General features: G+C 33.3%; 1 protein-coding gene across 2 annotated transcripts in view; it reads left to right on the plus strand.

Annotated features, from left to right (window-relative positions):
- LOC136041082 (vitellogenin receptor Yl-like) overlaps nucleotides 1–27,851 on the plus strand; it is a gene marked incomplete at its 3' end in the record, with an annotated part of 238,165 nt that overhangs the window by 150,554 nt on the left and 59,760 nt on the right. For both annotated transcript variants that reach the window (XM_065725635.1, XM_065725636.1), the window contains 6 exon segments: nucleotides 1,066–1,258; nucleotides 8,576–8,747; nucleotides 13,199–13,466; nucleotides 15,243–15,433; nucleotides 23,466–23,573; nucleotides 25,667–25,789. In XM_065725635.1, the coding sequence (XP_065581707.1) occupies nucleotides 1,066–1,258; nucleotides 8,576–8,747; nucleotides 13,199–13,466; nucleotides 15,243–15,433; nucleotides 23,466–23,573; nucleotides 25,667–25,789 (1,055 nt within the window).

The raw sequence follows: 27,851 nt of genomic DNA on the forward strand, positions 1-27,851 counted from the left end.
TCTTGTCTTACTCTGATTTTGAGGAGAGCGAAATTCTTGGCTTGCTTTACATTATAGTCCGGTGGCTTTGCTTCTGTTTTTAGTTTTGCACTGTTTTTGCGCAGAATAAGCCCCCTTCCCCCCATCACCACATAAATTTGAGAAAAACTTGGGAGAACTCTGTAGTTTTGCGCTTGAAACTTTACCTTTTTTCCTTGGGCTATTTACTTGACTTGCTTTTTCTGAATATTTATTATTCTCAATATACACACTGTTCCTTGTTGAAACTTTTTTCTTTTTTCTTTTTGTTTTACACAAAGCCTCGTAGTTTAAGTAATTTTGCTCCTTTTCTCTTTTTATTTCTCTTTTTTAAACAGATTAAGATTCATGACTCGATTTATCTTTGTAAGATTTACTATTTTTAAAATCTAAGATGTACATTGTTATTGTTTTTTATTTTCTTTTTTTATTCTAAATCTTGCAGTCGTGTCAAAATATGCGTACAAGAATTTAAGTGGTTTCGCCTTTCTGCTTAATCATACTCTGCTTTGAAGTAGAATACAAGTGCCCCCCTCTCCATCCAAATTAGAAAAAACGGAAACTTACTCAGAGAAAAAAAATTCACTTACAGAGAGAAAAAATTTCAATACGAGAATCAAAATTAATCATGTAAGTCAAATAGACACCAATGAATGCTGCACAAAAATGGAAAAGGAAGAACTTCTAAGAAGTAATTTTTTTAACAACCCAAAAGGGTGCCATCCACAAAATGATTCAGGCATTATATTCTACATAGTGTGACTCGCCATTACATTGAACTCTGACGTTACAGAGGAGGGGGGTGTAAAGACATCTGAATTTGATATTTTGTATTACGAAGAACATAGTTTTTCTAATCAGAAGTAAAGACGACGGAGCACTTACGGGCGGGGTAAGGTTTCCCTGAACCTGAGAAAAAGTAAAACAAGTTCACGAAGGAATAGATAGTGATATAAGATTGAGTAAAGAGTCTTTTTTTCTAAGTCTCTTTTCTAAAGCTATTTTGAAGTCTATACTATGCATTCTTAACCGCCCAATATCTTTCAGCCTCCTTTTCGTAGCTGTCGGGGGTGGAGTGAGTAATCCTCCCATGATTTTGAAGTGCTCTTTGGATGGTACTAATTGCACCAGGTTTGTCACCAGTTTACCAGCACCTGCAGTGTCCATGTTTTATGATGAGAAGGGCGAAGAGATCTATTGGACTTATGGTAGCTTTGCATTGGGCAAATCAAGCGGAACGGTAAGCTTGTTTTTTTTATCTGTTAATGTTATTGTAGCACACTGGTATAAAAGTGGCAACACTGCCACCTTTTTCCATGTTTTTTTCTTTTTTAATTAATCAGAGTATTGCATCACACTTATTCCATCATTTTAGAAACAAGAAAAACACTTTTTCTCCTTTTCTTTTTAGAGAATTCTTTCTTTTTCTGTTTCCTTTAGAGTTTTTTCTTTTTTTCTATCTGAGATCTATTACGCAATTCTTGCATTTAAAAGTTGGGCCAATGCCACTGTAAAACTAATTTTGGTCGTAGTATGGAGTGGCCACACTAATGCCCAAAATAAAGTTAAGTTCGAGAGGCAATTGTTAATAATTGAAATCACCATGGGCAGTGAAAATTAATTTTATTGTTTGGATTGTTTGAGTTGAAATTTACAAAACGATATATATGTTGTAAATTTAGAAAAGAAAACGGGTTCTGAACTGAGGGTATTCGGGTATTATTTGGGTATAGAAAAAGAACAATTTCTAAAAGAAAGAAAATTAGAAAGAAAAATATTTTCTTGATTGTATCAATCAGACTTTAAATCAAAATGAAAATCATGTTTTAATGATCTATATTTTATTGTCTGAATCCGAATCATCTGTAGTTTATGCCAGCTTTGCATTGGGTAAATTAAGCAGAATGGTAGGCTTGATTTTATCCATATGTTATTGCAGCATATTGGCTTAAAGGTGGCAACACTGCTACATTTCCTATTCATGAGAATATAATTCAAGAGAATGATGAATCAGGCCTTCTTCCATTGTAGCAGATAATTAGAAAACAAATTGTTTTTCTAATTTTCTAATTGGAATTTTCTAATTGGAATTTTCTAATTAGAAAACAGAAAATTTGAAATCTAAGAAAAATTAGAAAGTTTGGAAAAAAGTAGGAAAAAGATAAAAATTGTTTTCGCCTTTTTGTCAATCAAATTTTAAATCAAAATGTAAGCCATGCATTAATGAGCTATAATTTTTGTCAGAATTCGTTTCATTTTATTTTTTATAAGCTGTCGTTTTCAAGAATAAATTTTAAATAAATATACTTAAAGCTCAAGGATATAACCGTAAAAAAAACTTAAATGAGAAAGCTGATTACAATATAAAATTAACAAAAAAAAATTGTGCTAGGACTAATTAAAAACTGATCCATAGTTGATACAAACTGATACATAGATGTGATATTTACTTTTTACTGTTAAAAATGATGATAATATCGCTTGGTAATATGAAAATTAGCAAATTTTTTTTCTTTTTTTCTGTTAAAATTTTTTCTGTTATAAATGATGATAATATCGTTCGGTAATAATCTCGTTTAGTCACATGGTTTGGTAATAGGGTAAGGTAAGTAATGGTAATTTAGAAAACAACTAATTTAGTTTATGCTTTGATTCGTTTTATTGGTGCTAGAAGTGTTTATTGTTGCTGAAAAGAAATTGGCGAACTTTAAAAATAAAGCTAAAGCGAAGCTTTGATTTGACCATAGGCGCAAGGTAGATAATGCCGATTCATAACCTGTATAAGTGTCGGACAGCATCACTTTAACAGGTTTTGTGTAATAACTAATTGCTCAATTAAGTATCCTGTGTTATTGACTCTAAAGGCATTATACAGGACAAGTGTATTCTAAAATTATTCTGTTGGATATGAGGTAGTCTTAAAAGTGAAAAACCAAATCAAAACTATGATATACGATTTGCTATTTCAGTAAAATACATACAAAAAGTACGCAGTGCTTTTTGTATGTAAAAGTAAGTAAGACGGCACTAGACCCTTAAGGTCCAAACCGGCGGTGCTAATATTCGATTCATGGCTATTCAGCCAGGAAGTGCAATGGGGGGCTGTGCCAACCATCCTGTGCTTTCCCATACCCTTCCTGCTTACCTTCCCCAGATTTCTCCGGGTCCTCATTTAGAGCTGGGTTGACTCTGGCTCAGCTTACAGAGTTACGCTACTGATCCCCGTCCCAAACCAAATAACTGGTCACAACTGGGATTGAACCCGTGTCCCTTGGACAAATACTTCTCAAACCAGCGCATCAACCGCTTAGCCAGGTTTTATAAGTTTTTACAAGGAGTATGATAAAAACAACAAAAAACCAAAAACCAAGTAATAAACACATATTTTCAACTTAGACGGGAATGTTTTACAAAACGTTTTAGGAGTACTTTTGAGAGCACCAAACAAATGACACTTTCTAGCCGACTAAAAAAAGTATTCTTGGTAGACATTAGAATATAAATCGAACAATTTGACTTTTCAATGATTTTCTTAACCATGCACAACTATTCAATGTCACAACGTCATAACGTCACAACGAAATAATCAACACTGAATTTGACACCGTGGATTAAGGTTGAAGAAACCCAGCATGGTGAATAAGGTGTTTGAATATGGTGAATACATGGTGAATGATGATTTAGGAAATCCCAGCATTGTGGATTAAAGTGAAGGATTTTGTTTTTCTTTTGTTGATTTGAAAACTGCAAATAGCCTATTGTTCTTTAAAGTTTATTAGCCTATTGGCGCGTCTAAACGAGGAAGTCATTTGAAGTTTAAACGAAATATACCATAGGAGCTCCCGTGTCTGCTAGGTCCTTGAATCTGTCGTCTAACACAGAAAGGCTGAGGTATATCATTGGTATATCATAACACTCTGGTATATCATAACACTCTGACCCATTATCCTGTGGGAAAAGGCTATGGACACTGAGGTGTATGTTTTGTAAAAAGAAAAAAAATGCTTGAAGGAAACTATATTTGTGGGCTACCTTAGTGTGCAAGTTTCTGCTTGCTATGAAGTAACAAATAAAGTTGAAGGCCTTTTAGTAGTCGGGTAACACAAGATCAACTACACAATCACGCTTCCGTGATCAAGCCACTCGAAAATGCGGTGAAGAGATGTACTATGTAATCAGATATGTGACAGGTTTTCATACATCCGTTCTGATATGGGTCAAGGGAAGTAGAGATCTATGACATGAGCTCATGTTGTATAAATGTTTCTGCCACTTTAGGAGAATTAGGAACTACTGAAACAAGACAGAGCTGGTCGCCAGATTTGATGTAATATACTTTAGGAATGACACTTATCCAGGGTCTCTTCCCAGCATTAGGGAACACTTGCACTCTTTTAAGACTTGAGAAATAATGGAGTAGGTTGACTTGGCAATGATAAGATGCTCACAAGGGTAAGACGCTCAGGTGTTCTCCAGTTTTTGAAGCTGTTTATAGACATTAAACTCAGACACTTCCGTTGCATCAGCAATCTCAGCCTCTGAAATGAAAATATCAATGTCTAAACTCGTGCTTAATTGAAAGGTGGTACATATACTGGCAAAAAGAATTTTTCTTCAGGAGCTGGTATCGAAACAGCATTCTCTTTGATTAGCCTTAAGTCACTGGGTGTCACTTTTCCATTATCCCATTTTGCTTATGACTTATTTTTGTTTGCTTTGTAATAAATAAAGGCTTAACATTATCCCGGTTAACTCAATCCTCGTTCAGTGTAGCCATTGTTCAACTGAACCCCCCTTTGCCTCGTACCCTATTAAACTCAACCCGCGTTTAACTCTACCCTCGTTTAACTCAACCCCTATTAAAGTCAACATCTTTGCAATCCAACCCTATTTAACTCAACACCTATGCAACTCAACCCAATCCAACTGAATAAATCTGCCGTTAGGTATATTTGCTCTGGTTGACCACATCTAAGTAAAACAGTACCATTTGATTTCTTATTTTATGCTCATTCCAAATGTTATGGTCACTTTTCTGACAATGCACTCCCCCTCCAACCTCCCCCCTGATGGTCCCAGATATAGCCCAGAAAATATATTTCTCCGTTGTTTTGCATCTTGTTATGCGTTATGTCTTCTTTGTTAATCGGTTTTCTCGCACGCTTGACTCGGTGAAAAGCTTTTAACCAAGAGATTTCAATACAATTGTTGAATAAAGTAACATTTGAAATAATTAAAAATGTGGATAGCAATGGAAATAATGATAGTCTAATCAGTAGAAACATGCCGCAACTAAAAAGGAAGAATTTCATTGTTTTTGTGTTTTCTTTTAGTTGTTTTTTAGTTTCTTTTCTTATACATATCCTAGGGCTATATCTGGGACCATTAGGGGTGGGAGTGGAGATGGGGTGCACTGTCAGAAAAGTGACCCTGATATTTTGAAAGAGCATAAAATAGGGAATCAAATGGTACTTATTTTATTTTGATAACATGTTTCATAGAGAAACATTTACCACCATTCTACCTTACTTAATCTAACCATAGTCTTTGCAGCGGTTTAATTGAATTGAGGTAAGTTGCATAGGATATTCAGCTTAAAGGTGAATGAATTGAATTAAATTGATTTGAATGGGAGTTGAGTTGAGTGGGATTGACCTGAGTCACACCGGAACCAATTCTATAATGCTTGGGAACTTGACAGAAGCAACAATTTCACCAGAGCTGTTAAGGTGTCTGCGAGCCTTTATTAGATCTTCTTCTTGGCCAGTCCATAATGGTCCACGGTGATCCAGAAATTACCATTGTCGCCCATATTAATCAGTTTTACTGGGAAAATAGTTGGAAAGTTTTTATTAAGTAGTCTGTTTAGTTTATAGACTTTGACGTTGATGTCCGGTTTTGAACTAGTGTCTTCTATGTCATAGTTCCTAATCCCATAGCTGAATGTAGATATCGAGTTTTTGGTCAATGGTCGTGTCGTAGTTCATACTCTGTTGGATTTCAAAAACGTCGAATTTGCTTCCCAAAGTATGATGAAGTGATCCAACTTTTGAAGGGTTCCTATGAACAATGATGCATAATAGTCGGTTAGGTTTTTAAAGATAAAGTCATGCCGTCAGTCCAAGACACTGAAAAACCGTTGTCTGTTTTTTTTTTTTTTTTGTCGGATCAGAGTCGTCACCAGTCACAAAGCCAGGAGAGGCATATTTGTGGTGCATTTTATCTGTGGTCGATTAGTATATTGTGATTATTGTATGTTTTGTGAGTGTTCGATTAGCTCCTTTATGTTTCTAGCTTTCTCGAGTCAATAAAGCTTATTCGATCAGATAAATTATTGGGCTAGATGGTGTATTTTATCTGTGTTCGTTTAGTATATTGTGACTAGTGTATGTGTTGTGAGTGTTCGATTAGTTCCTTTATGTTTCTAGCTCTCTCGAGTCAATAAAGCTTATTCGATCCGATAAATTATTGGGCTAAATGGTGTATTTTAACTGTGTTCGATTAGTGTATTGTGATTAGTGTAGTGTATGTATTGTATGTGTTCGATTAGCTCCTTTATGTTTCTAGCTCTCTCGAGTCAATAAAGCCTATTCGATCCGATAAAGTATTAGGCTAGATGCAGCTATTAAAAGACATATTTACTATGTACTTGTGGGTTTTGATAGGGTTATCGAATCTATATGGCCAATAGGGCTATGTATTATACGCTATATTATGTTGTGTATTTCTGCTGTATTGTGATACAATGGCCATACGCAGCATAATATAGCAATTTCTCTAACTTGTAATGGGTTTGATTCCCTTGTCGGGTTTATTAAAAGAAAAAACACCAGCAATAGTTTATCACTTGTGAATTCTTTTCGTTTTTCTATTTCTTTATACTACGTTCGTGTTTTCATTATCTTTTTATTTTTTTTTTATCTCATCTTTTTTTATTTCTTTATATTTATTTCTTCAATGTAATCTAGTTTATAATAGCTTTATTTATAAAGTTTAGTTGTTTCTCTTTTTTGGACATTTATTAATATTTATACATTTTTTCAGTTTTTTGCAAGGTTCTCTATCAAATTCTACCGGTTTTTGTGTTTTGATTTAATTCTAAGGATGGGTTTTATCTTTTTAGCGAATAAGGCTGTCTACTGATTATTTACAATATACCAAAGAATTCTGCTTTTAAAAATGAAGGAGGATACTTCTACTAACCTGACTTTAATATCGTTCCGAACAAGTAAATTGTTCATAGAATTCGTTTATCAACTTACAAAGAATTAAAAATGATACATCATATCTTTTTTTAATAAGTTAGGATAATAAGTAAAAGTCACTAACCGCTCTCCTGGTTTTTGAACTCACAAACCGATAATAAGAACCGATTTTTCGCTTTAGGAATTATTCAGCAGTTAAGCGAGTGTAGTTTCTATTCTACGAAAACAATTTTAAAGACATACCGTTGAAAATGAGGGAATAACATTAAAATGAATTTCACCTATATTTTGAACTAGACAATTAAAGAACGGAATAAAAAAACAGCAAGTTTTTCTACTAAACAGAATTGACTAAAAACGTATTGAGCACAATCTCTATTAACTTCCAATAAGAAACCTAATTGGTTAGTGTCTGTCCTTATTTCTCAACAGACTGTATTAGAATTCTCTCTTGGTTTTGGAAATTTTCAATGTCTATAAGTACCATTTCCATTCTACCCTTAACCAGTTTAAGCTCGAAAATCACGAAAACCTGTTAAGCTCGAAAAGAAGAGATGCTATTTAAATGAAATTTGGCTTTGTTTCGAAAACAATGTTTTTCTTATAATAGATACTAAAAATAGATTACTAATAATAGATTATTTTACTAGTAATAGATTATACATAGTATTAGATATAGTATTAGATATAATCTATTACTAGTAATAGATTATATCTATATTAGAATATATATTATAGTAATAGATATTACTAGTATAGATTATAGTAATAGATCTACTAGTAATAGATTACTAATAGATTAATTGATTACTATAATAGATTACTAAAAAACGAAAAAGAGAGTTTTTGCATAAAACAGAATTGAGAAAGAAAAAATCAAGCAGAATCTGTCATTAAAGATAGAAAAGGAACATGGTTTACTAAATCTGTCTCTTAACGGACAGCACAAGAAAACTTTTTTCTTTGGGAATTGCTTAGAGCTCCTAAATTTTTATTCTACCCAAAACTAGTTTTTTAATGCCAACGTAGGGAACACGGATGAGTCCACACTCTAAAAAAATGAAACTTGTCTGTTTCTCGGGGCCAGAGGAAAGTAATAAGCACGTTACCTTAAAATGATACACTATTATTACTATAACATAATACACTACAATTATGTTATAAAAATAATTCATTGTATTATAATTAAATTTTAAAGTAAGTTCATATAATTATACATTGTTTAATATAATATTATTACTGTCTTATACTATTAAAAGTAATATAAACAATACCTGTAATACACAAAATATACTAATACACAACATAACATTTTGTAAAACATACAAATTTTAATTCCTTGCTTTTTTTAGATCCAAAGTGTAAACATACACACTGGCCAAGTTGATGACATTCGAAAGAATTTGAACAACCCTGAATCAATTGTTGCATCACATAAGTTTCTCTATTGGGTTTCTTCAAGGTCACCTATTTTGGAATGGACTGAAAATACAGGAATTAGGAGTATTTCTAAGCTGAATTATGGTAAATAGAACACGATTTTATCAATAAAATATTCCTATGCCATATATATGCAGGATTATTCAGTCTCTTCTTGTGAGTTCATTAAATCTTTAAACTTTGTAAAATTGTTGTAAATATTGAGTAGATAATACAGGGTTGTTACAGGATTATACAGTCTCTGCTTGTGCCTCATTTAATCTTTAAACTTTATAAAATTGCTACAGGATTAATACATAATATATAAATAATACAGGATTGTACAGTCTCTGCTTGTGCCTCTTTAAATCTTTAAACTTTGTAAAATTGTTGTAAATATTGAGCAAATAATACACTAAAATTAAAATAAAACTTCTGCAGAAAACAAAATCCAACTGTCTTCAAAAAGTAAAGTATAAAGTATTTCCCTCACCTTTTCGTTTGGAATGTTGTAGAAATGATTTTGTAAAAATGTAGAAATGACAATCTCGCCACGGGGATAAAATTCGGGGTATTTGATGAGTTCTAACTTCGGGTCTTGTGTTACCAAGATCTATCCAATATCAATCAGTTTTAGAATGGGTCTAAAATTCAGGATTTAGGATCGTTTATAAAGTAAATTATAGTAAGTAAAACAGGACTCCACTGTATATTTGTGTAGACTGTAGCCTAGAGACAGTCAATATTGGAGGAGCTAAATTTTGCAAATCTATAAAATACCAGAAAATGTTGAGATAACATTTCTGTTAACTCAACATTTGTTACACAATTGTTACAACAATGTCAACTGAGTTAATAATCCAGTTAATTTAAAACAAAACTTTTACTCAAAACATGGAAATATTGGTGCTTACATACACTTATTTATAAAGTAACTGCTTTTTTGACCATTAGTTTAGATTAAGTAATTTCAAGTTTCGGGTCGGTTAAACATGAATGGAGATTACTGTTTCAACAAAAGTCAAATTGGAAATATACTTCCACAGACAGTTCATATAAAAACCTGTTTTCAAAATCTCTGCACTATTGGCCGTAGTATGCTCTTTATGTATTGCAAGTACTGCTGTAACCACAATATTCGTATACTGGAAGTTTTAGGTGTTATCTTAACAAAAGTCCCCCCCTCAAACACACAGAAATATACTCCAAAGGGACTGTAATCGTTTTTTTTTTTTTTTTTGAAGCTCGATATTTTAGTATGCTGGATTTATTTTTATTTAAAATGTGTGACACAGGACTTGAAAAATAAAATCAACATTTATAATATATATTTTACTGCAAATTAGGGTGGAGTTAGGATCGTCTCCACTCCCATCCACCACCCACCCCCTGTATTTAATACGGAGGGATTTCCGCGAAAATTGAAAATGCTGGCTTAAAGTGCTCCTTTTGAGCTTCATATTGCATCATATACCTCCTTTTATGGTGAAATGTTTTCCATTGTGCTTTACTAGTACTTTACTGCAAAACCCAAACTTTGATAGATTTCCCTGGTGCTCAGAAGTTTTGGGACTTTTTTTTGCCACGTGAATCTATTTTTAGTCTCGGGGGGGGGGGGGGGATAATCCGTAACAACAATAAGTCCCACGATGGAAGCCGCGTAGGGGTTCCATATCGGTCTTGATATATCGGTTAGTACATATTAGTACATATTAGTACATATTAGTACATATGTACATATCGGTTAGTACATATTAGTACATATTAGTACATATTAGTACATATGTACATATCGGTTAGTACATATTTGTGCTGGTCACTATTGCACTCTGTTCATGAGGGCAGTGGCAGGCTTGTTAATGTTTTTTTTTTCATGTTATCCTCCGGGTGGGCACGTCACGACAGCCGAAACCACGTAAAGTGAAATTTCTTTAAAATGTGTTGCGTCTTATATTCGAAAGCTTTCTGACTTATTTTAATTACTGTATAATTTTCCTCATTTGGCGAAATATTTCCAATCCTCAATCTTTTGCGTCAACTCATTACTGTATCACATGCTTTACCCCACTTCCCTCATTCGTTAATAAATTTTTTGGCTGTATTCCTTTCTTCATTTATTGATAATTGTGATGCAAATTATTTAGGTATGGTTTTATTCAATTTAATTTAGTATATTTCAAACAAAAGTAAACATAAGTAAAAATACTAGTAGCCCCTCAGAAAAAATTAGAAAAACACTTGTTGCTTGGTGATTGCGTACACTTAACTATTAAAAACATTGAGAACTCGTAATCAAAACAAAAAGGGAAAAAGTATAAAAAACAAAAAATTAAGAAAAATATTGGAAAAACATAACAAATTTCCCATGCGTTCATTTCATAACGGAAGTAATAATAGTTGAGTCCCACACAATAGTTGAGTCTCTGCACAATTGAGTCCAACACACATGTAGCTCCTGCATTTAATGATTCAAATTGGCCTGTGGTGATGCAATAAGATTGATCTCTGCTTGATAATACGAGGCCCGGATTTTGATTTTAGCTGCAGAAACCCACTATAGGGTCCAGAATTTGGTGACGAGATCAGGCAAAAACGTCTCCATAATCATCTGAACAAAAAAAAAGAATTTATACAAACTCATTCTCGATATTTTTATATAGTGTTGCATTCCATGTGTAAATCCTGTTTTAAAAATATAGTGTGAGTGAACAGTATTGTTTCAAGGTCAGCTTCTCAATTACGTTTGGTTTACCTCCACAAGATGGTCACTTCTCTGCACAGCTTAGATACCAATACAGTTATGAAAACTCGATTTATTTTTGGGACACAGTGCGCGGTAGCGATGCTAGCGGCTGGAGACAGGAAACTGGCAGTCTGAATCTAAAAGTCGGAGCAATTCACAGCTTAGATACCAATAAAAATTGAAACACAACAAAATTGCGTTCCTGCCTATGGTGTTGTAGTACGATCTATGCGTCGGGGCGCGGGCTTAGAGGAGGCACCAAGTTCAGAGTTCTGTATCAAAAGCTTCTCATGGGCAAGATAGGAGTTTTCATAACTGTATTGGTATCTAAATTGTACCTCTCTGCCAGCGCTACTTTTGTTCTCCGTTTTCTACATCGGCTGCTTCCTAAACACTTTCTAAAAAAATTGTATAGTGTTTGATCGGCAGATACGAGAGACAAGCTACTGGGTGTTCCAAAGACGCTTACTACTCGATCAGATTATTCAGTTGGTATACCCGCTGCTAGAGCATAGAAATCGCTGCCCCAAAAAGAACGATAGGGACTTTAAAGAACTTAAAAAGTTTTGTGGAGACGGTGAGGAAATAGATAATTAGATAAATGTGTATTTTATGTACATATGTGTTTCCTGGGTTGGTGAAGTTGGATGGTTCTCTGCTTGGTAACACTTGATCTTGAGTCTGATCTCAGTGCGGTAAATCCCCTCAGGTGTGGAAATTAATTGTAGTTTTCTTTCTTCCTTCTTTGTCTTTGCGGTAAGAAAAGAGCTGAATGTAAATATTAGCTGCTGTTATTTGGTTATAAAAATCGACAAGTCAAGTGCCATCATTGGTTTTGTTTGTTTATTGTTATTATTCCATATTTCCAAATTATATATTATAGTTTTCTCTACTGGCCTTGGCCTCGAGGGGATGTTTAAGTTTTTGTATTATTTAATCGTTAGATTAAGTAAATTTGAAATTGAATGATAAATTTTTTTCATTAATGCATCAATTGTTTTACTTTATTGATATTTAACTTATAATAGCGGGGCCTCCTAAGCTGGGAGGACATCCTCTTTGTGGTCTGGTATATTTTTGGAGGTGAAATCAGTTTTGTAGAATTGCATTAGTTTGAAGTAACTCTTTGGCTGTTATTTTAAAATAAAAGTAAAGCTGTAATAAATAATAACATTTAAAGCAGAAATAAAATTAGGGGGACATTTAAGGTTATGTTTTTATATCTGTTCAGAAATTTAAAATCTAGTGCCACTTAGAGATTGAGAATAAAGAAGGTGGGATTAAAGGAAAAAGAACACCTTTTAAGCTTCAGATAATATTGTTCTGTCTTTTGTGTGGCAACTTAAGAGGGAGATCACCACCGCCGATTCAGATTTTAAGAAGTCTAGTGCCGTATCCTTTTTTGTATGGCAACAGCTCTGGAATACTAGTTAACCTTACAACTTCACCAAGATAGGCAGATAGCCATTAGAACTTTGACTATTGTCATATTATATATATTACTAACTTCGTGAACTTTACTACAAAGCATTTTAACGCTTAAATTAAATATGTTCTTCCAAATAAAGAAATATAACTGGGATAATAAAAATCACCTTGTTGTTTTTTTTTTGTGAGTGGATTCTTCTTTTTTACATATATATCTTCATACCTTGTCTGTCTCAGGTTTGGTCCAAAGAACCTCCCCAAAAAACCTTCTGAGCGTAAAAATGCGCCTTTTTACTTAGACTCGTAGATTCTGGATATATATCTCATTTGGGAAAATGGAGGGAGGGGGAGAAAAACAAATTTTTCTGGAGTTGATTTTTTTTAGGTGAAGAAGAAGAGTCTAAGAATTCCATGGACACCATCAGGAGATTGGCATTGATTCATTCTCGGTCACCGTCCTTGAACAATGTTTCTAAGAGTTGTGGTGCTTCTGGTTGTTCCCATTTTTGCATCCCAGTATTAGATGGCAGGCATGTATGCGAGTGTCCTGTAGGAATGACCCTTTCTAAAGACCTAAGATTATGTGTGAAGATTGACTGTGAACCTGGAATGTTTCAATGTGGAGATGGAGATTGCATACATCGATACGAAAGGTTGGCTGATTCCTGTCTTTTTTTATGTATATTTATGAATTGATTTAGGAAAGATAAGATTTTATTAGGCTCATGTTCCTTTTTTATAAATGTAAAAAAAAATTTTGATTTAGATGAAAATCAACTCATTGGCTAAAATTTCCCCTTAGTCAATGGTCTTGGTTGAAACAGAACTTGGATTTTTTTTTTTTTTTTTTTTTTTTTTTTTTTTTTTTTTTTTTTTTTTTTTTTTTTTTTTTTTTTTTTTTTTTTTTTTTTTTTTTTTGCGAGAGGAGAGAACTGAAGAAAAAAAGTTTTCTAGTGAATGGCTAGATATATGACCGAAATCAGTTTTTTTTGTAGATATGGTCGTTAATAACAAATTATTTATTGAACCTATTTTTTGGTTGAAATTCTTAAAATTTGTCTAAAAATCTTATAATTTGGTATAGTAACTTTCAATGGCAGAAAAATGAAAAGTAGCCAATAAAAGATACGACATATATTATTATTATGGGTTGCCTGACTGCTGCAAGAAAGATAGCCTGGAAGTTTCAATGTGTCAAACGAACTACAAGCTATGGAAATGACTCAAACTTACTAGCCACTCATATATTAGTTAGGTATGATCCGAAAATCGAGTTTGTTGAAAAATTATGTTTTATGCCCAGTATTTTAGTATTTATACCCTGTTTTATATCATCCTGCTGGTAGCCTATGGTTATATTGTAATTTAATATGGGTATATGAAGTTATAGACTCAGGTAGTTCTGTCCCGGTCCTACGGGACGAAACGTTAACGGTTATTGTTAAGATACCTTTGCGTTAAACGTAGGGTTCAATCCACCGAAGTTCATGGTAATGTTATTAGTTTCCTGAATTATGGGCAATGAAAATGAAATTTGATTGGTCAAATTGGTTACATGGGAACTTTACAACAAAAATGAGGAATTCAGTTTTTAATCAAAAAGGTATTGCGGAATATTCTTTTTGTAGTAGCGGGCGTCTAATTAAAAAAAACATAAATAAAACATGGGTGAAAAATCAAAGAAAACTTATGTCACTGAACTAAAAACATAAGAACTAAGATTAAAAACTTATGGCTAAAAAAAAATACTTAAAAACTGCTTAAAAATTGCTTTAACACAAAAAAATTTAAAAAACTCAAAAATTTAAAAAACTTGTTATAAAAAACGCTTAAAAACGCATCAAAAATTTTTGTTATCCATTTTGTTACGTTTTTATGAGTCGGAAAACATTGGGGGGGGGGTCAAAAATTTAGAATTTGCCGCCCCCTGCCACATCATTAATGCTGTAAATATTATAGTTTTGCCCCAAAAATATTACAATTTTAGGCTTGTTTTGCTGCTCCCTGGGCTTACCGCCCAGACACTTTTCCCCCTGTAGCTCCCCCCTGGACCCAGCCCTGGAAAGAAGTGTGCATAGTATAATTTGTTTATTAATTGTAACAAACAATGTCTCTATACTACAAATGAAGCTTGTTTTACTGCCTCCTAGTCGTGCTGCTCGGGTACTTGCCTCCTTGCCCTCTCTAGGCCCTCCTAGACTCGTTTCGGGAAAGAACTGTATTTAGTTTAATATATATGTATTAATTTTAACACACACTTTCTCTATACTACAATTTTTCCTTGTTTTGCCCCCCCCATGGGCGTGCCGCTCAGGGTACTTGTCCCCTTGCCCTCTCTAGCCCCCTTCGCTGTACTTGGCCCTGGAATTAATTGTGTATACTCTAATATATGTATTAATTTTAAGACACACTTTCTCTATACTTTCTAGATGTGATGGATTAAGAGACTGTGCAGACAACTCAGATGAATTAAACTGTGAATCTGACTGTGTTGATCCCAGTCTTTATCTTTGTCATAATAATGAATGTATACGAAAGAAAGATGTTTGTGATGGTGAATACGACTGTATGGACCACTCGGACGAAAAAGACTGCTATCGAGAAAAGAAAAACTGCACAGGTAGGAATTTTAAGGATTTCAGATTTTTCTTTTCAGCGTTTAGATAAATTAATTCATTTTCATCAGCAAAACTTAAATATGAAATGTGGAAAAAATAAACACAGTTTAGGATTAAGAAAAAAAACTGCACAGGTAGGAATTTTGAGTATTTTAGATTTTTCTTTTTAGTGTTTAGATAAATTAATTCAGTTTCATCAGCAAAATAAATATGAAATGATGGAAAAATAAACAGAGTTAAGGATTAAGAAAAATAACTGCACAGGTAGGAATTTTAAGGAGTTTAGATTTTTCTTTTTAGGGTTTAGATAAATTAATTCATTTTCATCAGCAAAGCATAAATATGAAATATGGAAAAAATAAACAGAGTTTAGGATTAAGAAAAATTACTGCACAGGTAGGAATTATAAGGATTTCAGATTTTTTTTTTTTTTTAGGGTAAATTAATTCATTTTCATCAGCAAAGCATAAATATGAAATATGGGAAAAATAAACAGAGTTTAGGATTAAGAAAAATAACCATACGAGTTCATACGAGCCATACGAGTATGGGAAAAATAGAGTTTAGGATTAAGAAAAATAACTGCACAGGTAGGAATTATAAGGATTTCAGATTTTTCTTTTTAGGGTAAATTGATTCATTTTCATCAGCAAAGCATAAATATGAAATATGGGAAAAATAAACAGAGTTTAGGATTAAGAAAAATAACCATACGAGTTCGACAGCGTGGACCATTTTGACGAAAGAGCCAATATCGTAAAGGGAGAAACTGAACGTGTAGGATTACCAAAGATTTTAAAATTTCTTTTTAGGGTTAAAAAGAACTAATATATTTTGATTAACAAAGCATAAATATAAAATATCAAAAAATTGAACCGATTTTAGGATTAAAAAAAAAAATCATACGAATTTGATGGTATGGACCATTCTGACGAAAAGGCCGCTATCATGAAGAGAGAAATTGCATGGATAGGATTTCTAAGGATTTAAAAAAAAAATTTTTGGGATTTGAATAAATTAGTCCATTTTCATCAACAAAGCATAAATATGAAATGTCGGGAAAATGAATAAACCTTAGGATTAAGACAAATAGTCGAGTACGACGACATGGACCATTCTGATGAAAAGGACCGCTGTCGGTAAAAAAGAAACTTGAACAGATAGGACTTTTAAGAATTGAAGGTCTTAATTTTTTTAGGATTTAAATGAATAATTTATTCAATTAAATGTAAATATAAAGCACTTTAAAATTTCACAAAAAGAAACAAAATTCACTAAAAATTCATGAACAAAGATACTGCATGCGTAAAATTTTTTCGGGGCATAATTTTTTTTTTCGGATCTAAAGAAGTTAATTTATAAAAAAAAATCGAATAAAAATGAAAAGTAAAAAAAGAAATCATTTTCAAACAGTTCTTGGTAACGAACAGTAAGGAGCGACCCGGCTCAATAGTAACCAAAAGTCTAAAAAATGGAATTTTCGTACCAATAGCTACATCGAAAGAATCGCATTTTAATGCTGATTTTAAATATATAAGTATCATCAAGTTTAGTCTTACCCATCAAAAGTTACGAGCCTGAGAAAATGTGCGTTATTTTAGAAAATAGGGGGAAACGCCCCCTAAAAGCCACAGAATCTTAACAAAAACCACACCATCAGATTCAGCGTATCAGAGAACCCTACTGTAGAAGTTTCAAGCTCCTATATACAGAAATGTGGAATTTTATATTTTTTGCCAGAAGGCAGATCACGGATGCGTGTTTTTTTTTTTTTTTTTTTTTTTTTTTTCAGGGGTGATCGTATCGACCCAGTTGTCCTGGAATGTTACGAGAGGGCTCATTCTAACGGAAATGAAAAGTTCTAGTGCCCTTTTTAAGTGACCAAAAAATTGGAGAGCACCTAGGCCCCCTCCCACGCTGATTAATCTTCCAAAGTCAACGGATCAAAATTCTGAGATAGCCATTTTATTCAGCGTAGTCGAAAAACCTTATAACTATGTCTTTGGGGACGACTTACTCCCCCACAGTCCCCGTGGGAGGGGTTACAAGTTCAAAACTTTGACCAGTGCTTACATATAGTAATGGTTATTGGGAAGTGTACAGGCGTTTTCAGGAGGATTTTTTGGTTGGAGGTAGGGTTTGAGAAGAGGGGGATATGCTGGGGGAACTTTCAATCGAGGAATTTGTCATTGGGGAAGAAATTTTTCATGAAGGGAGCGCAGGATTTACTAGTATTACTTAAAAAAAACAATGAAAAAGTTTGTTTCACCTGGAAGTAAGCAGCAGCATTAAAACTTAAAACGAACAGAAATTATTACCCATATGAGGGGCTCACCTCCTCCTGATACCTCGTTCTTTACGCTAAAATATTTTTAGTAATGTCAACTATTTATTCTGCGGCTTTTGTGATTCATGGGTCATTCTTAATGAATTGGGACACAATTTAAGCTTTAATGTAAAGAGCGAGGTACTGACGAGGGGGCGAACCCCCTCATATATGTAATAAAAACATAAGAATACAAAAGTTTTTTATGTAAGCTAATTTATAAGTTACGTATATCTTTTACTTATAAAAAGATTCGTAAAAAATTAAAAGTTCTAGTTGCCTTTTTAATTAACCGAAAATCGGAGGGCAACTAGGCTTCCTCCCCCGCTTTTTTTTCTCAAAATTATTCGATCAAAATTATGAGAAAGCCATTTAGCCAAAAAAAATTAATATACAAATTTCGTTTTAATTATTCCTCTGCGGAGAGCCAAAATCAAAATATGCATTGATTCAAAAACGTTCAGAAATTAAATAAAAAAAACAAGTTTTTTAAATGAAAGTAAGGAGCAACATTAAAACTTAAAACGAACAGAAATTACTCCGTATATGAAAGGGGCTTTTCCTTCTCAACGCCCCGCTCTTTACGCTAAAGTTTTTTTTTACTGTTTTAAAATGTAGAGTTAAGAGAAAGAGTCAAACTTTAGCGTAAAGAGTGGGACGTTGAGAAGGAAAAGCCCCTTTCATATACGGAGTAATTTCTGTTCGCTTTAAGTTTTAATGTCGCTCCTTACTTTCATTTAAAAAACATAATTTTTTTTATTTTATCATTAAGGACTGCTAGCTTAAAAAAGAAAGCACATGCATAGGATTTCTAAGTCATAAAGTTTTCTTTGGTTTTTAAAAATGATTAATTAATTAACTTGATTTTTTCACTCAATATACATAACATATCGCAAAAATTAAGCAAATATAGAATTGGTGATTTGAAAACTTACCAATGTAATAATGACAACAAGGAGTTATAAACAGCTAATTGTAAGAAATCTTTAATTTATTTAATTAAATTAAAAATATAAATTTTTATATGTATATATATAAGTATTTTTATATTTTATTTTAGTTAATAGAATATAAATGAATTATATCCTAAAAAATAAAGCAAATGATAAGGAAAAAGTAAAACAACCAACAATTAATGACCTGAAGAATTTTCCAATGATACAAATGAAATTCCGCCGAGTTTTTCAATTTACTATTTGTTAGATTTTTACCAGCGAGTTTAACTTGAAACTCTATCTGAAAAAGTTTGTTCATGCTTATACGATGATCTATTCGGGGATGCTGTAATCCACTTGCAACAGAAAATGCAGTTTAATTCAAGTCAAGACCTAGGCACTTTTCCTAAAAGCGAAAAACTATCTCACAATTCATACATTTATCCTACCACTTGCATTTGTTTTCACTTTTCTGTCTGCAAAAAAAAAGTTATTAAAAATTATTTCATAAACTGGGCTGTGAAGCATTAGAAAAGAACCATTCAAAATGTTCGACCACGTTTCTCTTAAAGTGACTTTTCGAGCAGCAGGATACTTCGCCCTCATGTTCCAATCACGAGGATTTTCCTCTGATAAGATTGATCGACACGACATTGATCGATGATCGACGACATTGATCGATGATCACCAAGCGATTGATCGACATATGACGATCACTCCTGTTAAAATATAGTGATTAACAGATGACTTCAATTTAAGGACTCCTTCTTTATTCTTCTTAGGTACAACTTCCCTAATCCAGTGCCCTTTGAAGGTCCACTTAGGACACAACTTTAGTTCCTATCCCCTACAACTCACTGCAGTATGAAGTTGTCTGAGGCCAACAAAGCTACGCATGCTCCTCTATCGCACTCCATTTAAAGCCTCCCTCTTTACACTCTCCCAAGAAGTTCTAATTTCTGTTTTGTTCTTCTTACGGCCTCTTCCCAATTTATTTTGGGACGACCTGCTTTTGTTTGGCCATAAATGACTGGCCGACAAGAACGATATTTTGCAATCGGTCATATTTTATCTGCAGAACTTGTACTAGTCATCTCAACCTTTCTCTCATTATAGCACTAGCAAGTGGGATTGAACCATATTTGGGGAACAGCTCACTGTTTGAAATCCGGTCAGTCAGACTGGTACCCAAAATAACCCATAAATAATTTCTCTGGGAAACATATAATTCTCCACCTGCTTTTGGAGCGCCTATGCTTCGGAACCATGATTGACCACTGTTGTCTTTTGCTTCCAATAATCTAATCTGACAACACCTTCTGGCAGATTTAGAAATAAAATGATTCCAGAAAACTCGCACTAATTCACTCAACTTGCTTGTTTACTTAACTCGTTGACTCATTTCAAGGATGATTTGATGTTAAAACTTACTTGGAGAAAATGATTTTTGTTCGGAAAAAGAAGGTGTGATTTGGCAGAAAAGTTATACTATTTGGTAAGGGACCAAAATTTTGACGATTTTTGCAATTTAGCCGAGTTTGTTCCATTCTTTCGAATAGCTTCTTGGATATTCTCCGTGCCTTTCTATTGCTTTGCTACAGATAATTCAGTTCAACCTTTGTCAGCACGACAATACTTTTTCTGGGATAAAAACTATAATCAGTAAGGAACTAAAAATTTGTTGATTTTTACACTTTTGCAGAATTTATCCGCTCTGTCGAATAGTCTATTTAGGGATTATGTGCAACCTTCTATTGCATAGCAACAATAACTTCAGCTAAATCCTTATCAACGCGTCAGCACTTTTCCTGCGAGAAAAATTATCCTATTCAGAAAAGAACCAAGATTTTTGAGATTTTTTGCACTTTTGCGCAATTTGTTCTGTTCTTTCGAATATTCTATTGAGGGATTCTGTGCAATCTTCATTAATCAATTTTCAGTTTAATCCTAGTCAATGCTTCCTGTGAAAAAAAATTGTCTGATTTTCACTTTGCACTTTTGTATAATATGTTCCGCTTTTTCGAAGAGTCTATTTGGGAATTATGTGTAAACTTTTATTCCATAGCCACAGAAAATCCTGTTTTATCCTTGTCAACACGTCGGCACTTTTCCTGGGAGCAACATTATCCTCCTCCGTAAGGAACCGAAATTTGGGAGATCTTTTTCCCATTTAGCATTTTTGTTCTGCTCTTTCGGTCTATTTGGAGATTCTGTGTCAATCTCTGTTGCTAATCATGGAGAGGGGCAAAATGTACTATTCAAAATTTAGGAGGGATCATCTTGTCGTTCTTTTCAATAAATAGGCCTACACCAAAAAAGGCATTTTCTGATGAAAAAAATATAATTCAAATCTAATGGAGGGGCAAATAATCTAGGAGGCTCAGCTACCTACCCCTCCAGCCTTACGGATGCCCCTTTTTTGGGTATAGGGGGATCCCCCTATATAACTTGAGAGTGGGTAGGTGCTGCAAGGTAAGGTTCCTTACTATACAGTTCTTAGTGCTCTAAGGCTGAATTATTGTCTTTCGTGTGAGCTACCAATTACTTTTACAACTAGTTTTAGCAAGACTGGCAAAAGATAAATTATTAAGTAATTAAAAGATAAACTAGATAAAAGATAAGATAAAAGATAATAAGATAGTAATATAAGATAAAAGATAAGCAATTAAATGTTCTGCAAGCTGTTGAAAGCGTCAATGTCATTATTGATGGCATGTGCGTTTTGAACAAATAAAAGTTCAAACCCATTCCATTTATTAGACTGTGAAAACATATACAAAAGTCTGCATATTTTGACCATATATACAGCAATCGTCGATAGCAGAAATACTAAAGCATTAAAATTAAAACTAACATATTTTATATAAAACAGAATAATTACTTCTGGTTCATTCACTAGATCTTTTTGAAAGAATTACTTGTTTGGAAGAATTTGGAAGCATATTTTGATCATATATTCAGTAATCGTCATCAGCAGAAATACTAAAGCATTAGAATTAAAATTAACATGTTTTATATAAAATAGAATAATTACTTCTGGTTCATTCACTAGATTTGTTTGGAAGAATTACTTGTTTGGAAGAATTTGGAAGCATATTTTGATCATATATTCAGTAATCGTCATCAGCAGAAATACTAAAGCATTAGAATTAAAATTAACATGTTTTATATAAAATAGAATAATTACTTCTGGTTCATTCACTAGATCTGTTTGAAAGAATTACTTGTTTGGAAGAATTTAGAAGTATATTTTGATCATATATTCAGTAATCGTCATCAGCAGAAATACTAAAGCATTAGAATTAAAATTAACATGTTTTATATAAAATAGAATAATTACTTCTGGTTCATTCACTAGATTTGTTTGGAAGAATTACTTGTTTGGAAGAATTTGGAAGCATATTTTGATCATATATTCAGTAATCGTCATCAGCAGAAATACTAAAGCATTAGAATTAAAATTAACATGTTTTATATAAAATAGAATAATTACTTCTGGTTCATTCACTAGATTTGTTTGGAAGAATTACTTGTTTGGAAGAATTTGGAAGCATATTTTGATCATATATTCAGTAATTGTCATCAGCAGAAATACTAAAGCATTAAAATTAAAACTAACATATTTTATATAAAACAGAATAATTACTTCTGGTTCATTCACTAGATTTGTTTGGGAGAGTTACTAAAAACAAACTAAAATACTAAATATTAAAAGCAAAGAAATACCTTTGGCAATTAGAAGAATAAGAAGATTTTGCTACCTTTTACAATTCAAGACTTTGGATTAACCGAGTTTTGAAGTATTTCAGACAAATCTAGTGAATGAACAGAAAGTTACATGTTAGATTGAATTTTGATGCTTTAGTATTTCTGCTGATGACGATCGCTGTATATTTGGTCGAAATATCCAGACTTTTGCATCTATTTTGACAGTCTAATAAATGGATTTATCCCCATTTGAACTTTCATTTGTTTGTCATAGAAAGGCCTTGGAACAAAATACATAATTTAAGGTATACATCGTAAAATGTATGCATTTGTTCCATTATTACATTGAAAAGGAATATGAAAGGATTGATTTTAGTCATTAAAAAGGGAGTATCAAAAGTACTAGGAGGGTACTAGGAAGGCTGCTACCCATCTTGATCCTCTGATTTTTTGAGTAAAAACTTACCATATTTTTCTAAAAAAAAAACTCATAGAAGGCGAAAGCTTCCTTATAAAAAACGCAATTTTGAGGCCTCAGGCAACCCCTCCGTCTACAAAAGGTCTAATATCCTCTCCTAATAGTTTGTGCAAGTCTTTTTTTTTCGCTTATATATGACCATTTTTCTCATGTAATTATCTGAACCCGTTTAAGTGCATTGGTAATGTGGGACCAGGGGATAGAGTTACCCCTGCAAGGTCGTGTGACAAGCTTGCTACCTGTCCCTGTAAAAAGACCCAACAAGTAACACGTCAATTCGCCGCCCAATTTGCCGGGAGTGCCTCTGAAGGGTCTTTATCCTTTTATTTATGTGCATCACGTGACAGAGGCGTAATTCAACATTGGCCTAGATTGGAAGTTTAAATATAGAGTAATTTTTTGAATCAAGACCTTTTTATTATTCTTTGACCTGCTACGTAAAAATCTATATAGGTTTGTTTGTGGCAAGACTAGATAGTGCATATACTAAGGAACCTCGAAGCAATACTTCCAGAAAACACTTAAATTTTCTAAATGACATTTTTTTTTAGGTTTTGTAACTCTTTTAATATAACTCCTTTTTCCAGATGACGAATACGCCTGTAAGAATGGATGGCAATGTATCAATTTCAAGCTTATGTGTGACGGTCAGGATGACTGCTTTGGAGATTCTGAAGAAGTAACTTGTTCAAAAGGTAAGCTCAATTACAAGGCCGCAGGGGATTGAACCCTACCCCCCCCCCCCTTGAAATGTTTGTCTGACTCGTAAAAACGTAGCAAAAATGAATAAAAACAAGTTTTGATGTGTTTTTTAAGTTTTCCGTAACCTTCCCCCGAATAAAAATCCTTTTGCCCCCCTCGAAAAAAAATGGATACGACCCTGCTTAGTTACCTGGAAATTGTTTGTAATATTTATAACATTATGTAATAACTTTTTCTAATTTATGAATTTAGATATGCTTTGTTATATGTCAAGGCATAGGTCATTGGTTTCATCAAGTGACATGGGCATTACAAATTGGGTCAATGCCAATTTCCATAAATCCCCCCCCTGAACAAAAATTCTCGATACGATCCTGCTTAATTACCTGGAAATTGTTTGCAAAATTTATAAATTTATGTTAAAACTTTTTCTAATTTGTGAATTTAGATATGCTTTAGCATATGCCAAGGCATAGGTCATTGGTTTCATCAAGTGACATGGGCATTACAAATTTGGTCAAAGCCAATTTGGACAAAATCCCTCCCCGCTCCGAAAAAAATTGTATACGACCCTGTTTAATTACCTGAAAATTATTTGCAATGTAGACATTCTCCCCATGACCCCGTTATCCCATGAGACGTCTCCTTGGTAATGTTGACGTCCTCCCATGATCCCTTGATCCCATGAGGCGTCTCTTCGGGAATTCAGACGTCTCTCCACGATCCTGTGATCCCATGAGATGTCTCTTCGGAAATATAGACATCCCCATGATCCTGTTATCCAATGAGACGTCTCCTCGGTAATGTAGACGTCTCCCCATGATCCTGTAATCCTATGAGGCGTCTCTTTGGGAATGTAGACGTCTCCCCATGATCCTGTTATCCCATGAGATGTCTCTTTGGGAATGTAGACGTCTCCCCATGATCCCGTGATCCCATGAGACGTTTCTTTGGGAATGTAGACGTTGGTCATCTACATGAATGTAGACGTCTCCCCGTAGACGTAACCCGCAAGTTATCCCGTAGTATCCCGTATTTAGTGAAAAACAGAAGTGCTGATCTCGGTTTCATGCCCCTTCTGTCAATTTGCGTAAAACTTTCTTTATCGTTGAATTTATATGTGGTCTTTGAAAGTGTTTTTGTAAACTTAAAGTAAATTTCTAATTCATTTTAAAATGTTTGCTTAATTTGAAATCAACTAAAATTTATGAGCGAAAGCTCAGTGAGTGTTCCTATAGAAGCCATGTTAACGGTTGGTAGATTTGATCCCGTTGAACTCTCTTTTGATTCTCTTCCTAACCTGATTTGTCACATTTCTCTATCCTTTTCCGCGCTTTTTTTTCTATTCTGTTTGGGTTCTCCTTTTTTTCTTTAAGCTTTTTTCTTTTTTAAATCATCCATAGAAACTTGGTCAAAAATTTTAAAGTTTGAAATTCCAAGTGCTCATTTTTTGAAGAACAATCATTTGTACTATTGCAAAATAAAATCCTTCTCAACACTCTTGTTCGGTCAATCCCCCTCAGATGGTCGGATCAGGGAAGAGACTGTTTCTAATTTAACCTCGTCTGGTTCTTGATACGCCTGCCAACTTTCATCGTCCTAGCTTATCTGGAAGTGCCCAAACTAGCAAAAGCGGCACAGACAGACCGACAGAAATCCCGATCGCTATATGGCACTTGGTAAATACCAAGTGCCATAAAAAGTACTTCAACAAACAGAACAAATAACCATAGCCATAAACCACAACCATTCTGTTAAGATTGATAAATGGAAAAAAGAGAGAAAAAAAAATACTTGGTTACACATTGCTATAGAGAAGCAAATATTTTATCGGCCAATTTTCGGTAGCTACTCGTGCTCTATATCCAAATAGAGTTTTTGGGACATTTTTCGCTAGTGATTATTTTTTACGAGTTTTTCCCCCATGTGTCTGTCTAGGAATAAGATAGAATGAGATCCCAGTTTACTTTTTTGCATATAAGTGTTAGACAATTTTCGTAGTTAAATTTTATCCCACAAGCTTGTGAAATTAAAATAAGTGTATTACAAGTTGACCCTCTGAACACTTTAAGACTGTGTTTTTTAGATTGTCCTCTTGACAAAGAACACTGCGCTGGTGACACTTCAATTTGTATTTCCCACAACGCTATCTGTGATGGATTTGAAGATTGCCCTAATGGATCAGACGAAAAACATTGTGAAGACTTGGGTAAATCAAAAATTATTATGATCCCTCCCTATAAATAATTGAACTATCTCTCCGTTCCCCTTTTTCTCTCTCGCTCACTCTCTCTCTCTCTCTCTCTCTCTCTCTCTCTCTCTCTCTCTCTCTCTCTCTTTCTTTCTCTCTTTCTTTCTCTCTTTCTTTCTCTCTTCTCTCTCTCTCTCTCTCTCTCTCTCTCTCTCTCTCTCTCTGTCAAACAAATACAACGTAGAGACAATAGGGAAAATTTCAAGACAATGGAAATTATTTCTGTAGATATTTCGGCCCTATGTCCAAGGGCCGTCTTCAGCACAATACAAGAATAAGAGAGAAACTATATATATATATATAAAAGAACTTACATCAAATTGTGAGGATTAAAACTGAATAATTAAAAACACTTTTTAAAACTTTTTTTTAAAATAGCCCTAGCATCCTTACTTCAACGAAGTTCAACCAGGACTGGCGAAAAGAATGAAATGAGAATATAAGCTCATTCAAACTGAAGAGAATAAAATGATTAGATGCAATTTCTTAAAGCTAATCTTGCTTGTTTAGCAGCCTGTCTCAAAGGCCTTTTCGTAGTTGGTTCAGTACTATTATAAATCGGTTTAGTAAAATATTTTGTTAGATCATTTTTAATTAAATTTGAGTATAAAGAATTTAGTGAGTATTCCCCTAAGTCCCTGTTCAAAGAAATATTATTATTTATTTTGAGATTAATTTCGATTGATTCTCGAACCACCTGTTTTATTCCCAAATCATTACTAATGAGTGAAGAGTTTTCAAAAAGTATCATGTGGGACGGATTATTAAATATATGCCAACCTAAAGCAGAATCAAAGGAGTTGTTGGAACTATTTGAAATTAAGGCCTTGTCTATGTCATTTTTATGCTGTTGTAACCGTTTGTCTAGATTCTGATGGGTCCTGCCGACATAGTATTTTCCGCAATCACATGGTATTTGATAGACCCCTCTTTGGCGAGTAACTGGGGTCTTATCTTTACCCGAATTTAAGAAATTGATGATTTTAAAATTATTAGTAAAAACTACGTACAGATTATTTTTTGTGCAAATATTTTTTAATTTTGTTATGATCTTTGGGATATACGGAAGATAGACAATATTTGAGGGCTTATCAGTAGCCTCACATTGTTAAGTATCTTCTTCGATTTTACAAGAATGTCTTGTTATTCTACGGTTAATTATTTTATTGACAAAAGGAATGGGGTATCCATTACCATAAAACAGGTGGTTCGAGAATCAATCGAAATTAATCTCAAAATAAATAATAATATTTCTTTGAACAGGGACTTGGGGGAATACTCACTAAATTCTTTATACTCAAATTTAATTAAAAATGATCTAACAAAATATTTTACTAAACCGATTTATAATAGTACTGAACCAACTATGAAAAGGCCTTTGAGACAGGTTGCTAAACAAGCAAGATTAGCTTTAAGAAATTACATCTAATCATTTTATTCTCTTCAGTTTGAATGAGCTTATATTCTCATTTCATTCTTTTCGCCAGTCCTGGTTGAACTTCGTTGAAGTAAGGATGCTAGGGCTATTTTAAAAAAAAAGTTTTAAAAAGTGTTTTTAATTATTCAGTTTTAATCCTCACAATTTGATGTAAGTTCTTTTATATATATATATAGTTTCTCTCTTATTCTTGTATTGTGCTGAAGACGGCCCTTGGACATAGGGCCGAAATATCTACAGAAATAATTTCCACTGTCTTTAAATTTTCCCTATTGTCTCTACGTTGTATTTGTTTGTTATGGAAAGGCAGTGTGGTCTTCGTCGCTATTTCCTCTCTCTCTCTCTCTCTCTCTCTCTCTATATATATATCTATATATATATATATATATATATATATATATATATATATATATATATATATATATATATATATATATATATATATATATATATACATATATATATATATATATATATATATATATATATATACATATATACATATAGATTGGTATATACATAAAGTATCTATATTGGTCGCTATTTGTCAGTTTATCGTTGGCAGGACAGTCCTTCTGGCCA

This window comes from Artemia franciscana, chromosome 21, assembly GCF_032884065.1.
Source record: "Artemia franciscana chromosome 21, ASM3288406v1, whole genome shotgun sequence".
NCBI lineage: Eukaryota > Metazoa > Arthropoda > Branchiopoda > Anostraca > Artemiidae > Artemia > Artemia franciscana.